Genomic DNA, 21,033 nt, shown 5'->3' with positions numbered 1-21,033 from the left:
TTATGTTGAGAAAAAAACATCCCCCTCTGGGTGATCTCTGTACATTGCAGAGATTTTAACAAATTTTGTTGCAGATTCCTTCCTTTTGTTAGTCTGAAGAAATCCCCGTTTGTTCCTCTGTGTTGAGTGGGTCTAATGGAAGTGATTTCATAATTATCTATCAGCTGTGGCAGCTGCAGGGCTCTAATAAAGAAAGCTGCTGGGCCTGCATCCCTTTAGATGTGTTCCTACTGAGTGTATCTCACCAAAAATTACATGTTGCAGGGGATGCCAGAAATCTGACTTGTATCTTAGTGTAGACTTCTGGGAAAATCAGTGAACCAATCACACAAGCAGGAAATGATGTTTCTGGGGTGTGGTCAGTATACATTCTGTGTACAGAACTGCTCCAGGTAGCCATATTGGATTGCATTTTCAGAAAATTACAACAGCTGCAGATTGAAAAGGAAAGGTCATTTTTAATAACATTCAATTACAATATGATTTGTGTCGCAATAGTATACGCTGTATTGTTTTTTCTTTATTTGCTTTTTTGTTTTCCGCACAAAAGTGGAGTTACCCTTTAAGTAAGCCACAGATCTATAAATCACAATGTACAGCTACAAAAAAGTAGCTATCGTGGTCAAAGACTACATAGTTATGATGTATTTAACACATTGCATCCACAACACCATTTGGTGAATGTCCTTCATGCTGATATATGTGGTGCATCAATCCAGATTGTTGAAAACATGCTTTTTTTTTCTGCAATGATGCGTGTGAAATGGCTCACTGGAAATATTGTGCAGATCACATTATAACGTGTGAACTGCAACGAGTGTTTAAAAATGTGATGAAGCAAATGCACAGACATGAATGGGTCCTTTTTGTACATTACCATTCATTCCTATGGGCCTTTTTAAAGTATAAGTTAATTTTGTTCCCTCTAATACAATTAACTTTTCCCCCTGTACCCAAACCCATCACCCCCCACAGGTTTGAACTTACCTCCTTCGACAGCTGTTGTGCTGTCTGTAGCAAAGCATGTATGCATACTATTATCCCATAGACTTGAATGGGATGTTGCCCCTGCACTAGAAGTATGTCCAATCTAAGTCAGTGGGGCATTAGTGGGCAGGCGTGGGCAACTAAGTAATAGATTTTCACCAGCCAGACTGCAGACAACAAGGGAGGCCACTAGGGTTGCTGCCTTTGTTTTGGCAAAAAAACACATAATTCTCATCAGAAGCCCCCACCCCCCTTCCCATCAGAGTCCCCCCTTTAACACCAGCGTCCCTCCTTGACACCAGGAGCCCCTTTCACACCAGAGCCAGCCCTTCACATCAGGAATCCCATCCAAGATGCATCACTTATTTCAGGTGTTCATTTGTTTAGTGTATCTAAATGTGCTAATCTAACACTCTCCTCTCCCCAGACTGACAATGCTGTTGTCTAAAGGCCCGTACAGGCGTACCGATTGTCGGCCGTAAAGATTCGGCCGACGGCCGATTGTAGGCTTGCTAGTATGATGCTTCCGACAGCCGACAGCGCACTTTCGGCCGAACAGAATCTGTCGTGCAAGCATTAAAATTTTTGTAGGCCGACACCAGAACGGCCGATTGTTCGCCAGTCAGTACAGATTTCGGCCGACAGACAGCAGATTTGCAAGACTGGGCATGCTCAGAAAAGAAAAAAGACAAGGAAAGTTAACCATCACATGACATCACTTCTGCAGTCGGCTGTTGTTGGCCGACAAAATTCGTGTGCAGTCTTTTGCAGTTTTCAACAGACACGACAGCCCTGGACAAAAGACGGCCGATCGGTCGGCCGACGATCGGTACGTGTGTACGGGGCTTTAAGGTGCTCCATGTTCTCATTCATCCAGAGTGGAGGCACTCTAATACAGGAGGCGTGCTACTAGCCAGATCACCAGGTGAAAACAGAGGGGGAAAAAGCCTAAAAAAAAGAAAACTAATGCAGCCAGCACATCTAATGATTGGTAAGCTGCCATATATTACATCGTTAGTTATGGGTTTAACCCCTTAAGGGCTGCCTGGCGCACATATACTGCGGCCCTCCTGCGCAAAATGACATACCTGTATGTGGTTTCGTGCAGTGGGTCCGGGGCTCGCACGCCCTGCCACCGACCCGCTCCTGCTGTGATTGGGCTCAGCAGGAGCCAATCAGGGGGTCCGGGACCTGCCAATGGTTCTCAGGAGAGGCAGAACGGTGGTCTGCCTATATAGACAAAGCAGACTGCCATTCTGTGAGAGAGGAAGATGGAGATCTAGTGTTTCTGCTAAGCAGAAACACAGATTTCTGTCTTCTTCCAGTCAAAGCATCCCCCACACAGTTAAAAAGCACTCCCTAGGAGCACACTTAACCCTTGGAGTGCCCTTGATGTTAACCCCTTCCCTGCCAGTGTCATTAGTACAGTGACAGTGCATTTTTCTAGCACTGATCACTGTAATAATGTCACTGGTCCCCAAAAAGTGTCAGTTAGATGTCCAATTTGTCCATTTCAATGTCACAGTCCCGCTAAAAGATTGCTGATCGCCACCATTATTAGTTAAAACAAAAAAATAAATAAAGAGGCCATAAATATATCCCATAGTTTGTAGGCGTTATAACTTTTGCGCAAACCAATCAATATACGCTTATTGGGATTTTTTTTTTTACCAAAAATATATAGCAGAATACATATTGGCCTAAACAGATGAATATATTCGATTTTTTACATTTTTTATTGGGTATGTTTTATAGGATAAAGTAAAAAATATTGTTTTTTTTTTTTTTTTAATTGTCGGTCTTTTTTTATTTATCGCGCAAAAAATAAAAACTGCAGAGGTGATCAAATACCACCAAAAGAAAGTTCTGTTTGTGGGAAAGAAAGGACATCAATTTTATTTCGGTACAGCGTCGCATGACCGCGCAATTGTCAGTTAAAATAACGCAGTGCCGTATCGCAAAAAATGGCCGGGTCATGAAGGGGGGTAAACCTTCCGGGGCTGAAGTGGTTAACACTGCCAGACCTGTCCCCTGCAATGCTACTTTGTCACCACAACATGTCCTCAGTGTTCCATTAATGAAACCCAACATCACACAACTCAGAAGCCTGAGATGACCTTGTGAATCCAGAATGTGATGGACCCTATCACCCCCCCCCCCCCCCCACACACACATACACACACCCCACCCAAGGGGGGGGTCACCTTTCACCCTTCATTTAGAGGATAATGATGCAGCTAGCATTTTTATTTTGATGTCATCACATAGGTACCACACCATCAAGGACTGTCCATGTCAGGGAGAAGATCAGAAGAAGAGGGGGCCCATTTGGAAAAGGCTTGGTGTTAGAGGTTGATTGGGCTGCAGGGTTGGGCCTGGAGTTGGGCTTTATATAAAACGTACATTCCTATTAAAGTATTACTGCCTAAATAGTGTAGGGACTTTTTCACCACACCACCACATACTTGGGGTCTGAATACTTTACTTCATAAAAATTATTGTCCATTTATTTGAAAATATGTTCTGTTCTGCTTAAAAATACAGGCCTTTGTATAGTACAGGGATACCCCTGGGTTGGCAACAGTTTCTCTGTTCAAAATATCTTCTCGTGGTCATGAAGTCATGATGATATACCAATCCATCTACATACATATACACCAGCAGAGATTACTCACTGATAAAAGTAGGCCTCTTGTTTGACAGGGGCAAAGGCTTGGTAAAACCGTAGGCCAAGTTCTGTACTATCTTCTCCACTCCATTCAGCAGACTCCCCACCATCTGTAGTCTTTGTTCCTTCTCTTGGTTTGTGAACTGGGAGATCAGATCATCGAGGCCATCCAAGAGCTTTCACAAAGACAAAAACATGTTCAGAAGAAGACTTAAATCCCATCCCCACTAAAAACATTGTTTTTTGCAGTTTTGGTTAGACCTGAGAATAGTACGTACTTAGTTTTTATTGCTGTATGTGACACCAATGTACAACAATAAAATAAAGCTAATGTAGCTATCAGGGCCAGTGTTTCATTTCTGGATTCTGTAGGCACAACTTTTTAGTGCCCTTAGTGACACTTCTTTGCATTGGATAAGTTATATTACACATTTCATCATCCTGTCTTCTCTTTTAATATTATATTAAAGTAAAAATAACTTTATATGTGATGACTATTTGTACTAATAATGTAAAATAACTGTGAAGCTAAAAACGACGTTAGGAAAAACCTGGATTTTTGACTTACCGAAAAAACCTTTTCTCTGAAGTTTATTGACAGACGCAGCTTCATATCTTCTTGGCCATTGGGTTATGCTGCCGCCTACAGCAGTAGGGCGTACCAGGCCCCCCTTAGCTGTTTCCCCCCTCTGTAGCAGGTTCATACCTCATGAAGGGCAGTAAAATTGCGTTGTCTTTCCTACCCCCTCATGAAAATACTGCTTTGGCACGTCCCAATGGTCAAGAAGATATGAAGCTGCGTCTGTCTATAACCGATAGAGAAAACTGGATTTTTTACTAACCGTAAAATCCTTTTCTCTGAAGTTCATTGACAGACGCAACCCCGCCCCTCTATTTATGAGTGGAATGGGGTTGTGGTCTTCTGAAACACTGCTTGCAACAAAACTGAGAGCTATAGCAGAGTGTATGGAGTTATGCCTGCAGGGACTGTCCAATAGGTGTGGTAAAGCTTTTTCCTGCCTAGTGTCTTGTACTACTCCTGTAGGGGGCAGCATAACCCAATGGTCAAGAAGATATGAAGCTGCGTCTGTCAATGAACGATAGACAAACTATCTTTTTGCCTCTGCGGCCTATAGGCACATGCCTGCTGTGCCTAATGGTAAAATCAACCCTAGTAGTAATTGTTTAATTAAAAATAAAAACTTTTATTATCAAAGAGTCTCACTTGAGCGCCAGTCCAGTGTCTTTTCACTGGTGTGCAGTCATGTTGAAACAGAAAGGGGCCATCCCCAAATTGTTCCCACAAAGTTTGGAGCATGAAATTGTCCAAAATGTCTTGGTATGCGGATGCCTTAAAAGTTCCCTTCACTGGAACTAAGGGGCCAAGCCCAACACCTGAAAAACAACCCCACACCATAATCCCCCCTCCACCAAATGATTTGGACCAGTGCACAAAGCAAGGTCCATAAAGACATGGATGAGCAAGATTGGGGAGGAGGAACTTGACTGGCCTGCACAGGGGGTCCTGACCACAACCCAATAGAACACCTTTGGGATGAATTAGAGCGGAGACTGCGAGCCAGGCCTTCTCCTCCACATCAGTGCCTGATCTCACAAATGTGCTTCTGGAAGAATGGTCAAACATTCCCATAGACACACTCCTACACCTTGTGGACAGCCTTCCCAGAAGAGTTTAAGTGGTTATAGCTGCAAAGGGTGAGCCAACTTAATATTGAACCCTACAGACCAAGACTGGGATGTCATTAAAGTTCATGTGCATGTAAAGGCGGGCGTCCCAATACTTTTGGTAATATAGTGTATACTATTGTCTTATTTGATAAGATTATGCACTCTTAAAGAGGAGGTCCAGTTGTTTTTGTGTTTATTAAAAGTCAGCATCTATAAAAACTGTACCTGTTGACTTTTAATAAATACATACTCACTGCTCCCGGGGTCCAGCGACGTGCTCAACCAAACCTCCCTTCCCACAGGCTTCTCTCCCTGGTGCCAGCATTTCAACGGTGGGCATCTGGCTATCACAACTTGCAGACTTTACAGCCGGGTGCCCACTGCGCGTGTGCGAGTCGTGCTGGGCCACCTGAATGGTGCAGCAGTCTTCTGGGACCTGTGACGTGTCCCAGCAGACTGCCGGGAGGGAGGGGAAGAGGAGAGTCTCCGCTTAGATCGCCTAGGCAATCCAAGCGGACGTGGGAGGGGGTACCTGTAAAAAGTAGGTACCCGCTACCACCCAAAAAAATGACATGCCAAATGTGGCATGGAAGGAGGGAAGGAATACTTAAATGTGAACTTTTTTCACCTGTTTTTGGGTGGATCTCCACTTTAAGTTGGCCATACACTGGTAGATTTTCGTAGGAACATTAGTACAAAAAATGACATACATACATTTGATAATGCCCTCAGGTACTTAAAGAATGTTGTTTGAAAGTAGTTCAAATTTCATTTTTTTCAGCTTTGGCTGTCAGAACATCAAACAAATGTTCTGAAAATAAACATTTTTGAACAAAATGTTATTGGTGTATATTCAGCTTTAGGAGTTAGAATAGTGTATGAATCCGGCAATTAAATGGGCACCAACTGTCAGACGAACTCTGACCCCTGACAGTTAACCTAAAAATTCAGACAAAGTAAGTAAAGTTAAATAAGAGAACAAATATAAAGCATTCATCAGTAAGACTGCAGTACTGTACTGCAATCATTTATGAGCAATGTTACTGATTCTCTTTAAATTCCAACCTAAAATTATTTTGAGTTGATGTTTACCTTGTCCATGTCAAAAATGTCCGGGCTGCTAACACTGCACGATGGCTTCCACAATTCGGTAAATCTATTTAGGTTGCACCGAAGCTGCACAGAGAGAAATTATTTTTTAAATCCTTCATCAAACAGGACCAAATCATACATAGAAACCATCTGAGCCTGAACATGGCAATTGCAATCTAAACTCGGCAAGCAGGGATACAGTCATGTTTCTTAAACATTGGATGTTTATCGCTGGTGACACTTGTCCTCAGTTTAGGCAAAGTGTTACAGTTTGTTTTCTGGAAAGCAGCCACAACCTGAGTAGAAATGCCTGTCCTCTGCCAGAGATGCACCCTTGCTCTCTATGTGGAAGTAGCATTCTCTCTGCAGATGTCTGACACTCCTCCTGAGTTAGACCTATAGCTCTGCAGTCAGCTCTGCAGTCGGCAAAGCTCATGCTCCCTGGTGATTGGTCAGCTTTAGGGGGTGTGCCAGACTATTGCTCCACACAGAGAGGAAGAGCTGTCAAGGGACAGGCTTTTCTACTCTTCTACATCTAGGCTGTGGCTGTTTTCTAAAATGTACTGTAAGACTTTGTATGTGTTTTTGTTTTTATGTACCTACAATATATTTAGCTACATTTTAAGCACCAGCTCAAACTTGAACATAGGCAAGGATTAGTGTCGGTTCACACTAGGGTGACACGACTTCGGGTGGGTTATGCCGTCGCCCGTGCACCGCGACTTCGGAGGGGCTTGCAACGACTTCACATAATGGAAGTCAATGCAAGTCGCTCCGATGTCGCCCCCCGAAGTAGTGCAGGAACCTTTTTCTAAGTCGGAGCTACTTGAGTCGCTCCTATTAGAACGGTTCCAATTGCGCAGCACGGTCCGCTACTTGTCAGGCGACCAAGTTCAGTTGTGCTTTAATGTTATTAAAAATTACCTTTGAATCAGATGCCAGCTCTAACTCTGTTTTAGCTGGGGTTGGGCTTTAAAGTGCACGTCCAGGCAAAACTTTTCAGGGTGAAGTGGGTAAGGGTTCGAACCCCTTCCCGGTTTTTACTGCCAACCAGTGTTCTATTCACATCTTAGCATGTTGGGAAAGCGTGCAAAATCATGCACTTTACCAAAAAAGAAATGAGCTGCACTTTTTCAGATATGCTGGGGGGAGCAACCTATTTGCTGCACTGAACCAATGCTGTTCAGTGTGGAGCAATGTAAAAAAGGGTCAAGGACTTTCCCTGCGTTTCTTATGGGTAGCGCAGCCAATTGAATTAATTGGTTGCCCTATCCACAGAACGCATAGATATAAGCCAAGGCTTACTGTCAGGGGGACAATGGATACAACAGACATGATAAGAGAGAAAATCTTTAATAGTACATTTTTAATAATACATTTTTTTATTATTTTTTTTTAAAAACAGAATAATGATAGGCTAGAACCCCTTTTAGGTTTTTATTGCCGTCTTACTTATATGTCTTGGTATCTTCATTTGCAGTAAACATACAGTAAATGAAAGCTTTGCTCAATCAACCTTTCACAAATAATTGTAAGAAAAAAAAATCATACCTCAGTACTCTCACATACTGGCAGGATTTCAAATTCTTGTTTGCACTTCACTAGTGAGAAAAAAAAGTATTTACAAATCAAATAACCAAAATGAATGCAGCTTATACCAGAGCTAAACTATTGTAAATTGCCTTGGGTAGCACTCTGTGAGCATCAACCATGTTCCAAACTGAAAGTATAAGCTTAAGTTACAGTCCCAGCCCACTGGCCATGTCCCTCTGAAGAATTTCACCTGTATTGGGCTCTATGATTAAGCCCAATCCGGATAAATGCATCAGAGGGATGTGGCCAACAGGTAGGGACTGCAGCTGAAGATTATACTTTCACTTTGGAACATGATTGATACACACAGAATGCAACCTGGGGTTTGTGGAGCAATGGATGGATGGAGCAGGGTGTGCTCCTTGTGGGACTAGCACCTGGAGCGAAGAGGAAATGTGAAAGAATTGCAAACTTGACAATTTTTTTTCTTTTTTTTTTTTTAAACGTGGCACTACAAAAAAGTAAAGGAAAAACATAAATGAAAATGGTAAAAGTTTGTAGCACTCTCCTAGTGTAGAGCAGGCTGCTAGCTAAACTTAGTTTGGTTCAGTGGAGCAGGGGTTGATTATCTAGGGCTGTTCAGTGTTTCATAGTCAGCGGTTCTGTTACTACCTCCATCTTCTATAGGTATAGTGCAAGGAAGGACCGAACAAGCAGCCTAAACATTTATGAAACTCTGGCCAATCCCTGGGAAGGTGTGCCCGGATGGTGGAGAGAGAGCTCATAAATAGTCTAAGGCCTGAAGTGTTGCTGGGTCCTGACCTGCAGGAGGAGCAGGTGCAGGATTCTAGAGGGAGGCTTCAGGAAGACATTGAGGTCCCAGATAGGCTTAGCTGGGAGACCTATTTGCATGTCCAAGTCCAGGGATCAAGTCAGGAGAGAGCCAGGAGGAAGTTGGTGGGAAAGTGTTGAGCTGCTTATAGTGGTGTGAGTCTACATATTCCTCACTAGGAAGAGCCTGGTGGATTTGCAGGAGGCAACTGTTGATCCTGTGGCTGAGTGAGTAGATGACCTCTAGTACTGAAGGAAAAGTGACTGTGTGTAGTTTTTTAACTGTTGAATAAATACTGGTCACCAACACCATCTGGAGGGACCAACAAAGATCTTGAGGGACATTGAGCAGTTTGTGCACTGCAGCCAGCAATTTGTGTAGTGCAGCCAGAAACTAAGGAGCACTCAAGTTATCCAGTTCTATAGTTTCGGGGTATCCCATGCTCTCTCTCCATATCTTAGGTCATTGTTCCCAATAAAAACCCTAGGCTGTTTTCTGAGCCTGTGGTAGAATGAGGAAAATGCTCGTCGGGGAACACAAAAAGAGGTGGGTCAGGGCTGCTCTGTGCAAAACACAGAGTAGGTAAGTATGACATGTTTGTATTTTAAAACAAAACAAGAAAACAAACACAAAAAAAAAGCCTTTATTAATATTACTTTAAAAAATGCAAAAAAATTATAAAAAAAGTTGTAAATAAGTTTTCAATGCCAGAATCATACTATTAGTATTATAAATTGGAAAATGTACGCTTTTTATCTATAGTAACAATTTTTTAACGAAATGCCTTTTTTTTATATTTTGTTAGTTTTTTTTGTCTATGAATTGCATAAAAGATACATTTCTTCGTCTTCTTCGTCCCAAGGGTCAAAGAAGATATGGAGCTGTGTCCATCAATGAACGAAAGAGAAAACTGGATATTTGTCTTAGGCTCCATGTACACGGGACGTTAGAAAAAACGTGCTGCAAAGCTAGTTCTGACGCCGGGAAAAAGCAGCTGTTAAACGTGCTTTCAGTAGCTTTTTCCATTGGCGTTATTGCACGTTTGGCCACGTTGCTTTTAGCAGCTTTTTTCTGCCTCCATTCAAAATCAATGGTTCCCTATGGGAGCCTATTGATTTGAATGGAAGTCGCACCGCAAGTCAGGATGATCCGACTTGCGGCGCGACTTGCGCTGTGAGAATCTTGAGGGGGAACTCCATGCCAAAAATGGGAAAAAAACTGCGTGGGGGTCCCCCCAGGTTCCAAACCAGGCCCTTTGGCTCTGGTATGGAATTTGAGGGTAGCCCCACACTGAAAAAAACGACGTGGGGTCCCCCCCAAAATCCATACCAGACCCTTATCCGAGCACGCAGCTCGAAGATTTTTAATAAACTTTCCAAAACGTCTCCTGTCGTTATTTACATACACTGCCTTTTATGGGGTGAATGGGTAGGGGTACAGTGTACCCCATACCCATTCACATAGGGAGGGGGTCCGGGATCTGGGGGGCCACCCTTGTTAAAGGGGGCTTCCAGATTCCGATGAGCCCCCTGCCCGCAGACCCCCACAACCACCGGCCAGGGGATCAACATGGGGGCAAGGTGCTTTGAGGTGGGGGGTGCAGAGCCCCCCCTGCCCCAAAGCACCAACACCCCCCATGTTGAGGGCATGTGGCCTGGTATGGTCCGGGGGGGGTGGGGCCGCTCGCTCGTCCCCTCCTCCTTCCTGCCCTACCGGGCTACGTGCTTGGATAAGGGTCTGCTATGGATTTTGGGGGGGACCCCATGCCGTTTTTTCGGCGTGGGGCTACCCTCAAATTCCATACCAGACCCTAAGGGCCTGGTTTGGAACCTGGGGGGGACCCCCACGCAGTTTTTTTCCCATTTTTGGCGTGGAGTTCCCCCTCAAGGTTCTCACAGCGCAAGTCGCGCCGCAAGTCGGATCATCCTGATCCGACTTGCGGTGCGACTTCCATTCAAATCAATAGGCTCCCATAGGGAACCATTGATTTTGAATGGAAGAAAAAAAAACGTATAACGTGGCTGAACGTACTTCATCACTTTCGGTCGTGTTCGGTCCCGTTTTTGCATTTGAAACGCAGGGAAACACACGTTTGAACACAAATAATTGCGTTCCAAAAAACATCCCTGAACTCAACTGCCTGCAAATGACTGTAAACGACCCTGTGTACATGGACAGATAAGATAACATGCAGGTGGCAAGATGGCATCCTGGCAGGGCAGCGTTCCGGCAACTCTCCCTACAGGGAGGAACAGATGACCTCATACAGCCAGCAGTCTCCACACCACTGAGTAGGAGCCTGGCCCAATCTAGGCCTCGTTTGAATATCCCTGGCACAGTGTCTAGTGAGTCCTCCCACAGCCCTGGGTCCCTTAAGATCACCAGAGACCTCCCAGACTCTATCATAGCTTTCCCCACAACTAACCAACCGCTCATAGACACTACTATAAAGGAGGGATCGACCGATTATCGGCAAAGCCAATATATCGGGGGCCTATATGCACTTTCCCCAATATATCGGAATCGGCCCCTGAGGTTACCGACATTGCCGATATTTCGGGAAAGTGCATGTACCGGAGTGATGTCTGCAGCTAGAGGCATCACCCCGGTACCGACGTATATAGCCGACGGTCGGCTGTCTTGTAATGACAACCGATGCGGCTGAGAAGACCCGGGCAACCAGCCTGCACGACCGCTGAAGGCCCGATAAAAGCCGTATTCGGCTCTGATCGGGTCTCCATGTAAAACCCGGAAGTGAATTCATGACATCACTTCCGGGTACTTGGTGCCAGATTAAAAAAAATGACAGCATTCAAAACAGCCAAACTTGGCGTTCTTTTCAGCATATGTCCTATGTTCAAACAATGTAAAATCAATAATATAATAAATATATACTTGAATTCAAGAATATATTTATTATATTATTGATTTTACATTGTTTGAACATAGGACATATGCTGAGAGTTATATAATTATTTCAATAATTTATTCTAATTATTCCAGTTTTGCCTTCTTTAGTTTTTAATTTTAAATTTAGCCATTTGGTCTAATGCCATCGCAAGAACATTAGAGCAATATGTACAGCCACGGGTTAATGCCTTTATACCGAATGAAGTATTAACAAACTCAGTGATAATGTCATATAATTATAAATATAGCACCATCAAATGTGGAGTATATGTATCCATGCAGCCACGAGATGGCACTAGAGAGTGATTGCCGTAATAATAGATAAACATTTATGCAGCCATTTGACATAGTCTAAAAGATGGTAGCTTAATGCTGCAAGAGTTAATGATCCTGTTTGAATGGTATCCCTGGTTACCGTTCTGCTATATAACCCGGAGATCGTCACCCTTAGCCCTACCTTTGAAAAAGTCACGTGGTTTGTGACGCAACGCGTCGGGAGGCATCGGGTGACTTCACTTCCGGCTTACGGCCGAAGCCGGAAGTACCTTTGTTGGATGTACACCGCAACTTAGCGGCTGCCATGTATTACCTTTATTCATGTGAGTGTAATTTTTTAATGTGAAATAAATACCCTTTGGTTACATACTTCACTATGGAAATTATTATGTTTCTTTGAGCAACTGGGAATATCGGAATACCCTTACTGAGTGGAGGAGATCGGTGGAAACAGTAGGTATTAAAAAAGCCCTTATTCTAAACATTGGATACTAGACTGACCACAATCCCAAATCAATAGGAGAAAAAGGATATCCATTCCCCCATTCCGGGGCAATCATCAACGAAAGCGCCTTATTGGTGCAGTGGGAGGTGAGCGGCCATTGCACATATTTCCTATTTTCTGCTCATTCCGGATCACAACACTGGAATCTCACAATAAGTCACTTCAAATTAACTATCTTTAAGAAGAAATCCCCAGTAGTCACTTTTACTTTATTTGCACATGGTCTTGCCTTTTATATGTTTTTTATGCTGATATATGGCCACTAAGAGTCACAATTTTTTTTGCACAAGAATTGAATTGATTGTGGAGTTATATATTCATGGACTATTAAGCTTCTTTTTGCAAAAGTATTTATATATTTATGAACAATTTTGGAACATTTTATTCACGTCATTCATCATTTTTTTTTGCATAACATTGCACTGGGACTTTACTTATGAACTTTATTTGATTATCTATTTATTTGTCATATTTATATGGTATATTCACTCAGCATATCATCTTTTGAGTTGATGTGGTACACAATTTTTCACTAGCTCAGCTTATTACCTTTTATCGCATGATGCGTTTTTGACCTGCTCATTAGGTTGGTTTACTATCCCCATTGGTCAGTATCTTGCACATTGGATTATATATATCCCCCACCCATCCGTCATCAGTCAGCACGCAAGTTGTATTTATATTTTATTGATTCTACCTATACGTTTTATTAAGGATTTGAGAATTTTTATACGGTGATAGTATCGGATATTGTTATCCACTGAGAGTATTAGCGCCGGTTCACTTCTTATATCTCAATTTTAGCAGTATTGGTGATAATACTAGAATTGGCTGCTGATGATCTAGGATTTTATCCTATTATAGATCATATTTTATCTGTGATTTTACAATTATTTTATACTATATCTACATTCCCTCCCTCTGACTCCCTTCTATTTCTAATACCGGATTGCCAGCGCATAGATTCCACTCTATATCCATTTCCACAAATTGTCACCGCTGTTTGTAGTCACCCCAGATACCCTCACGTGTTTGCTGCCTCATACGCTAAAAAGAAGCAAGGGGTGATGAGGGCAATTAGAGACACTCTAGCCTTCAGCTTAATCTCTGAAATTTCAGATCCAGCAGGCAGATACATAATCCTGATCTGTGACATAAAATCCATCAGATACATGCTGGTAAATGTTTATGTACCCAACCGACACCAGCTCAGTTTCCTGCGGAAACTATTGTGCAAATTGGAAAGCATCAAGCAGGGTTCTCTCCTGTTGTGCAGAGACTTCAATCCTTCCTGATCCTAGTCTGGATACCACCACTCACCAGAAAAGGTCTTCTGCCTCCCTGCAACCTCTTCTCCATTCCTATGACCTATATGACACTTGGCGCTGTCTTCATACCACCGAGAGGGACTATATATACTTTTCTGTATCGCATTGTTCTTACTCTAGGATTGATCTCTTTCTCTTGGATAATGGCTTTTACAAAAAGGTGTCTGCAGTTACAATCAAGGATATATCCTGGTTGGATCACGCACCGGTACTACTTACCATTGCTGACTCTATTGCAGCCAAGCCACCACTTCTCTGGAAATCCAGCCGGGCCCTATTTCCGTTACCCAATACCAAAGGGGTGCTGGAGAAAAATCGAACAGTGTTTTTTCAATTTAATGCTGGTTCAGTTTCGGACCCTTTTGTACTATGGAGTGCACACAAGGCTTTCATTAGGGGGGTATTTGTGCAGATGGGGGCAAGGGTTAATAGGAGAAGGCAGCAGCGAATAGATACCCTGTTAACAGAAATACGATCTGTTGAGGCAAGCAACAAATTGAATCCCAATCCCCTACTCAATGCCAAACCATCTAGACTTAGATCTGATCTCCAGGAGGTTCTCTTGGAAATTCATGATAGAACACTTAGGCGGGTCAAAATGTCCTATTATGTCAGTGGGAATAAGGCGGGTAAGCTTTTGGCTCACAAATTGCGAGGCCATAGAACAAAATCGAAAATTCCCCACTTGTTCCACCCAGTTTCGGGGGATAAATTACTTGACCCCCAGGCTATAGCCAATGCCTTCAGCTCTTATTATGGGGCTCTCTATGATTTAAAAGAGGACGACACTATTCCACAGCCCACTCAGGCAACTATCGCTAAATTTCTGAGTAGGATGCACCTCCCTAGTTTGACTCCAACTCAGCTTGAGTTATTAAACGCTCCATTCACCCCACAAGAAATGCTGAGCATTAATAAAACCCTTGCTTGAAGCCTTGATTGTTACATTGCCTAAACCGGGGAAGTCCCCCCAGAATTTTAGGCCTATCTCACTGTTGAATTGTGATCTAAAAATATATGCTAAACTGCTCGCTATGAGATTAGTTGATATCCTGCTGACTTTGATACATCCTGACCAAGCAGGGTTCATCAAAGGTAGGCAGACATCCGACGCCACTAGATGTGTGCTCAACATTGTGCACCACACCGGCAGACTAAAAACGCCTTCTCTTCTCCTGGCTTTGGATGCAGAGAAGGCGTTTGATCGGGCACACTAGGGTTACCTAATGGCAGTCCTGCAAAAGTTTGGCTTTACAGGCCCGATACTTGCACTCAATACTGGCGCGCTATACGTCTCCCTCTGCTCGGGTATATGTTGATGGAATGCTGTCACAGCCTTTTCACATTACAAATGGCACGAGGCAGGGGTGCCCATTGCCCCCCTCATTTTTAACCTCATGATGGAACCACTTGCCTCCTATATACGATCCCATCCCAACATTCGGGGGTTCAATGTTGGGCTTAAGAAACTTGTCATTAGTCTGTTTGCGGACGATGTGGTTTTGATGTTGTCAGACCCCATAACTTCCCTCCCAGCCGCTTATGACACACTGCTTCTTTTTCACATTTATGGATAAATTACGTACCCAGCTAATGTCTATCTCTAAAACGGAAGTGTCTTGGTTGGGGCGGCTGGCCGCCTTCAAGATGATAGTATTGCTGCAACTTTTATATCTCTTTAGGACTCTCCTCATACTAATCCCATTTTCCTACCTTAATAAAATCCAATCTATCATAAACCAGTTCCTGTGGAGCAATAAAAGATCCTGTTGCACCTTCAAAAAACTCACTAAACATAGAAAAGCAGCTGGTTTAAACCATGTGGTGGTTCGGGACTACTACCTAGACTCAGTCCTTGCCCAACTAAAACAATGGCTCAACGGCCCCCCTTCACCACTATGGACATCCCTTAAAGCAGACAAGGTCCCAGGCAAAAACCTAAATGCGCTTCTACTATCTCAACACCTAAAACAGTGGTTACCCCATGCCTCCTACTGTATGAGCTGCTTTGCAAGCTTGGAAAACTTTTAAATCCCAGACAATGGCAGGCCCAAAATCCACTATGCCCATTCCCCTGGAAGTTTGCTCACTTCTTATTCCGAATATATACTTAAAGCAGTGGGTGACGCGAGGGATAACTAGCATTCAACTTGTATACATGCCTTCTTGCCTTAAACCCTTTTGAGATATTAGGGCCGAGTTCAATCTCACAGATAGGGAACACTACTCGTACCTCCAGATAGCCTCCCTTTTGAAGGAAAACACAAACCTGACAGCCAGTCTCCCAAACTAATAGTATCATACCGCTTAAATCCTGAAGACGTGAAGGGAGGTATAACCCTTTTCTACAATGTGATAGGCGACAAGCTTTACCCCGATAGGCTATACTCTCACACTAAATGGGAATCAGATCTTAAGACGGATTATACCCTAGAACAATGGCAATATGCAAACATGGCGACTTACAAATACTCTAGGAATGCCAATTCTTGGGAATTGATGCACAAAATCACCCACCGTTGGTATTTAACTCCCTATAAGATCTCTAAATTATATCCCCACCTCTTCCAGCTTGTGCTGGCGGGGTGTGGGCAGATAGGTACCCTCTTCCATGTTCTATGGTCGTGTAGAGCCCTTGCGCAATTCTGGCCCCATATCTTTCATTTGTTGTCTAAGGTTATCTCAATCCCGATATATCCTTCCCCCAGCCTGGCTCTTTTGAACCTGGATCTAGACAATATCCCTTTCCCCTTACGAAATGTGGTAGTGAACATCCTCTGTTGGCAGCTAGGCTCACTCTGATGAGACACTGGAAGTCCCCCCAAATCTTAACTCTAGGGGAGGTGGTAAATCTGACTCATCAATACTACATGTATGAACGGATGTATGCCTTAGCTTCTAGCAACCTGGAGGCTTGCATGAGCAGGTGGGATCCATATTACAATATGGTGTTTCTGAAATGTTACTTCTCTCTTTCTTCATAGGTGGAATTATTGGACTCAGTTGATTTGTTATTTCTACGTTTTGTTTTTCTTTCATTTATTCTTTTTTTATGCGTTACAACTTCAGAAACTTTTCTCTGATCAAATTATTTATTTTACATACTTAATGTCAACTGATGGCTCATTTGCTTGTTGCCTTCACTTGACATGTGGGGAACAATTGCGGGCTAACGCCTCTCTGTGTGGTCAATTAGGCCCCCACTGTCTCATGTATCACCAAACTCATTGTGTAATGCATTTATATGCACTTTTTCTCTGTTTATTTCAATAAAAATTATTGACGCTAAAAAATATATATATATATATATATATATATATATATATATATATATATATATATATTGTTCTTGCATGCCAATAGGTATTGAAATCCCAATAAACTTTACATTGAACAAAAACTGACGTATTTATGTTATGAATTTATTTACAACAGCGTCTGTCATATTAATTCATGCAGCAAACACACATCCAAACAGTGTAAATATAATTGCCACCACACCAGTCCCAGTGTCACTAGCCAAGTGCAGGCCAGCCACAGTCTCCCTGATCACCACGAAACCAGTGCCAGTGAAGCCATACCAGTGCAGCCAGCAACAGTGTTCCTAAAAGCTGCCACACCAGTCACAATGTCACTAGACCAGTGTAAGCCAGCAATAGTGTTCCTGATCATTGTCACACCAAAGCAAGGTCCATAAAGACATGGATGAGTGAGTTTGGGATGGAAGAACTTGACTGGCCCTTCACAGGGTCCTGACCTCAACCCGATAGAACACCTTTGGGATGAATTAAAGTGGAGACTGCGAGCCAGGCCTTCTTATCCAACATCAGTGCCTGACCTCACAAATGCGCTTCTGGAAAAACGATCAAACATTCCAAAAGACACAACCTTGTGGACAGCCTTCCCAGAAGAGTTAAAGCTGCAAAGGGTGGGCCAACTAAATTTTGAACCCTACAGACTAAGACTGGGATGCCATTACAGTTCATGTGCGTGTAAAGGCAGGCGTCCCAATACTTTTGGCAACATAGTGTAGAATACAATATTCCAGCTGTGTAGCAGCAACAATCTTCTTTCATGGTTTTTGGTATGGAAAATAGTCAGCGTGAAGTGGTATCTACAGTATCTCACAAAAGTGAGTACTCCCCTCACATTTTTGTAAATATTTTAGTAAATCTTTTCATGTGCCAACACTGAAGAAATTACACTTTGCTACAATGTAAAGTAGTGTGTGTACAGCTTGTATAACAGTGTAAATTTGCTGTCTCCTCAAAATAACTCAACACACAGCCATTAATGTCTAAACCGCAGGCAACAAAAGTGAGTACACCCCTAAGTGAAAATGTCCAAATTGGGCCCAATTAGCCATTTTCCCTCCCCAGGTGTCATGTGACTTGTTAGTGTTACAAGTTCTCAGGTGTGAATGGGAGCAGGTGTGTTAAATTTGGTGTTATCACTCTCACTCTCTCATACTGGTCACTGGAAGTTCAACATGGCACCTCATGGCAAAAAACTCTCTGAGGATCTAAAAAAAAAGAATTGTTGCTCTACATAAAGATGACCTAGGCTAAAAGAAGATTGCCAACTTAACTGCAGCACAGTAACCAAGACCATACAGCGGTTTAACAGGACAGGTTCCACTCAGAACAGGCCTAGCCATGGTTGACCAAAGAAGTTGAGTGCATGTGCTCAGAGTCAAAACCCGAGGGTTGTCTTTGGGAAATAGACGAATGAGTGCTGCTAGCATTGCTGCAGAGGTTTAAGGGGTGGGGGGGGGGTCCAGCCTGTCAGTGCACAGACCATACGCTTCGTCCCAGAAGGAAGCCTCTTCTTAAGATGATGCCCAAGAAAGCCAGCAAACAGTTTGCTGAAGACAATCAGACTAAGGACATGGATTACTGGAACCATGTTCTGTGGTCTGATGAGGCCAAGATAAACGTATTTGGTGCAGATGGTGTCAAGCGTGTGTGGCGGCAACCAGTTGAGGAGAGCAAAGACAAGTGTGTCTTGCCTACAGTCAAGCATGGTGGTGGGAGTGTCATGGTCTGGGGCTGCATGAGTGCTCCTGGCATTGGGGAGCTGCAGTTCATTGAAGGAACCATGAATGCCAACATGTAGTGTGACATACTGAAGCACAGCATGATCCCTTCCCTTCGGAGACTGGGCCTTAGGGCAGTATTCCAACATGATAACAACCCCAAATACACCTCCAAGATGACCACTGCCTTGCTAAAGAAGCTGAGGGTAAAAGTGATGGACTGGCCAAGCATGTCTCCAGACCTAAACCCTATTGAGCATCTGTGGGGCATCCTCAAATGGAAGGTGGAAGAGCTCAAGGTCTCTAACATCCACCAGCTCCGTGATGTCGTCATGGAGAAGTGAAGGAGGACTCCAGTGGCAACCTTTAAAGCTCTGGTAAACTCCATACCCAAGAGGGTTAATGCAGTGCTGGAAAATGTGGCCACACAACATATTGACACTTTGGGCCCAAATTGGACATGTTCACTTAGGGGTGTACTCACTTTTGTTGCCAGCAGTTTAGACATTAATGGCTGTGTGTTGAGTTATTTTGAAGGGACAGCAAATTTTCACTGTTATACAAGCTGTGCACTCACTAATTTACATTGTAGCAAAGTGTAATTTCTTCAGTGTTGTCACATTAAAAGATATAATAAAATATTTACAAAAATGTAATGGGTCTACTCACTTATGTGAGATACTGTATGCTCTAAGTACATATAAATTTGTACTAACAGTCCTCAGTTTAATAAGATACTTATTCACTTTGGCAGCCAAGGCAAGTCCTAAATGTGTAGAAAATGTATTGTTTTTTTGTGTATATATTTTTTGTGAGTCAAAACAGACTAGGGTGAAGCCTATTTTGGCCAATGAGTCTATAAAGGAATGGCTGGCAAGTATGCATTTGTATAGATTGTTTACCATTACAAGACCTTTTGCAGCACCTCTTTCCCTAATTGTCTTCTTTTCAGCTGGGAAGCCTTAAAAGGGGCAGTCCTGATAAGTTTGTTGATTTGCTGTAGCATGCACATTGATTCCTGCAGTTACTCAATGTTGGTATACGAGGCACCAGATCTAAAGTGCTGATAGTCACATGAACTTCTCTGGCAACTGTAGGTGAATCAAGCAAGATTTTGAAGCCCTCTAGTACCAGGTTACACGCTATGACAAGTGGAGTGATGGAACCCAGAGTCGTATGTACACTTCTGATTGCAATTGTGCCTAATTGCCTGTACAAAAAACACTAATTTTGCAATCCAGCTCCCATCTTCAAGGTGCTTTACCTAGACCAAAATTAAGACTCCAGGATCATCGCATGCATTACACAATATTTGGTGTACTAATGGCAGGATAAAGATAAGAGGAAGAAATGCGGACAATGTTTCAAACCAAGTTTTATGGCTACAAAATGCATTTCAGAAAATAGGTCAAGAGAATACAGACCTGCATAAGTGCATAGGTTCTTGGAAATGCACAAATGGAGTTTGTGCTAGATGGATTTGAGTATGATGCTGAAAGACCGTACTACCATGGACAAGAGAACAAATGAGGAAGGTTGTTCTATTACCTTAGGAAACAGATTGTCAGATGAAATCAACAACAGCAGAAAAAACATCCTTTGGATGGCCAACTTCCTGCAAAACTGTCAGTGGCTGCAAGGGCAATGGCCAAAAACTCACTATAACAAACCCAGGGATGTGGCTCTGAGATCAACCTATAAAGGGCTTCCACAGTGTCACAGTAACAATCTGCTAGGCTCTGTGGTAATAACTACCCCTCTCGTCTGCCCTCAAATTCCTTTCTTGGATTTCTTGGACATGGTCATATCCATAAAATTAGAGGAATTAAACAAAAAACAATGTTAAATCACATTAGCTGGCTGTGGCCAACCTAATTTGTTCCAAAAAAAAAAAGTCTCAAAATGTCAAAATTGTAGACGAACATTTATTTACCATTGCATTGTGGGTACTCGAATCCCAGTGATACTGCTTTGTATCCATCTTGACAACTGCATTTGAGAGAACCATTTCTCGAGTTACAAATCCCCTTCAATCCACAAATTTTGAAGGTACCTCTACATTGTTTTATAACTGTAGCACAGAGGGATAAAATTTAGGATGACAATAATATACAGAACAAATTACATGCATTTTGAGTTCAGTACACTTGTCCAGTGAGAAAAAAGGTAAGTAAACTA

At 42.9% G+C, this 21,033-nt stretch overlaps 1 protein-coding gene across 1 annotated transcript in view; it reads right to left on the bottom strand.

Moving 5' to 3' along the window:
- Window positions 1–21,033, bottom strand: part of ADGRE5 (adhesion G protein-coupled receptor E5) — a gene marked incomplete at its 5' end in the record, with an annotated part of 183,202 nt that overhangs the window by 47,152 nt on the left and 115,017 nt on the right. Inside the window, 3 exons of the mRNA XM_082256377.1 lie at window positions 3,730–3,831; window positions 7,988–8,037; window positions 20,789–20,926. Coding sequence (XP_082112503.1) covers window positions 3,730–3,831; window positions 7,988–8,037; window positions 20,789–20,926 — 290 coding nt within the window. The remainder of the gene's footprint in view (window positions 1–3,729; window positions 3,832–7,987; window positions 8,038–20,788; window positions 20,927–21,033) is intronic.

The sequence above is a fragment of the Pelophylax lessonae genome (assembly GCF_965119305.1).
Source record: "Pelophylax lessonae genome assembly, chromosome: 4".
Lineage (NCBI taxonomy): Eukaryota > Metazoa > Chordata > Amphibia > Anura > Ranidae > Pelophylax > Pelophylax lessonae.
This window is presented reverse-complemented; position numbering and strand designations above follow the sequence as displayed.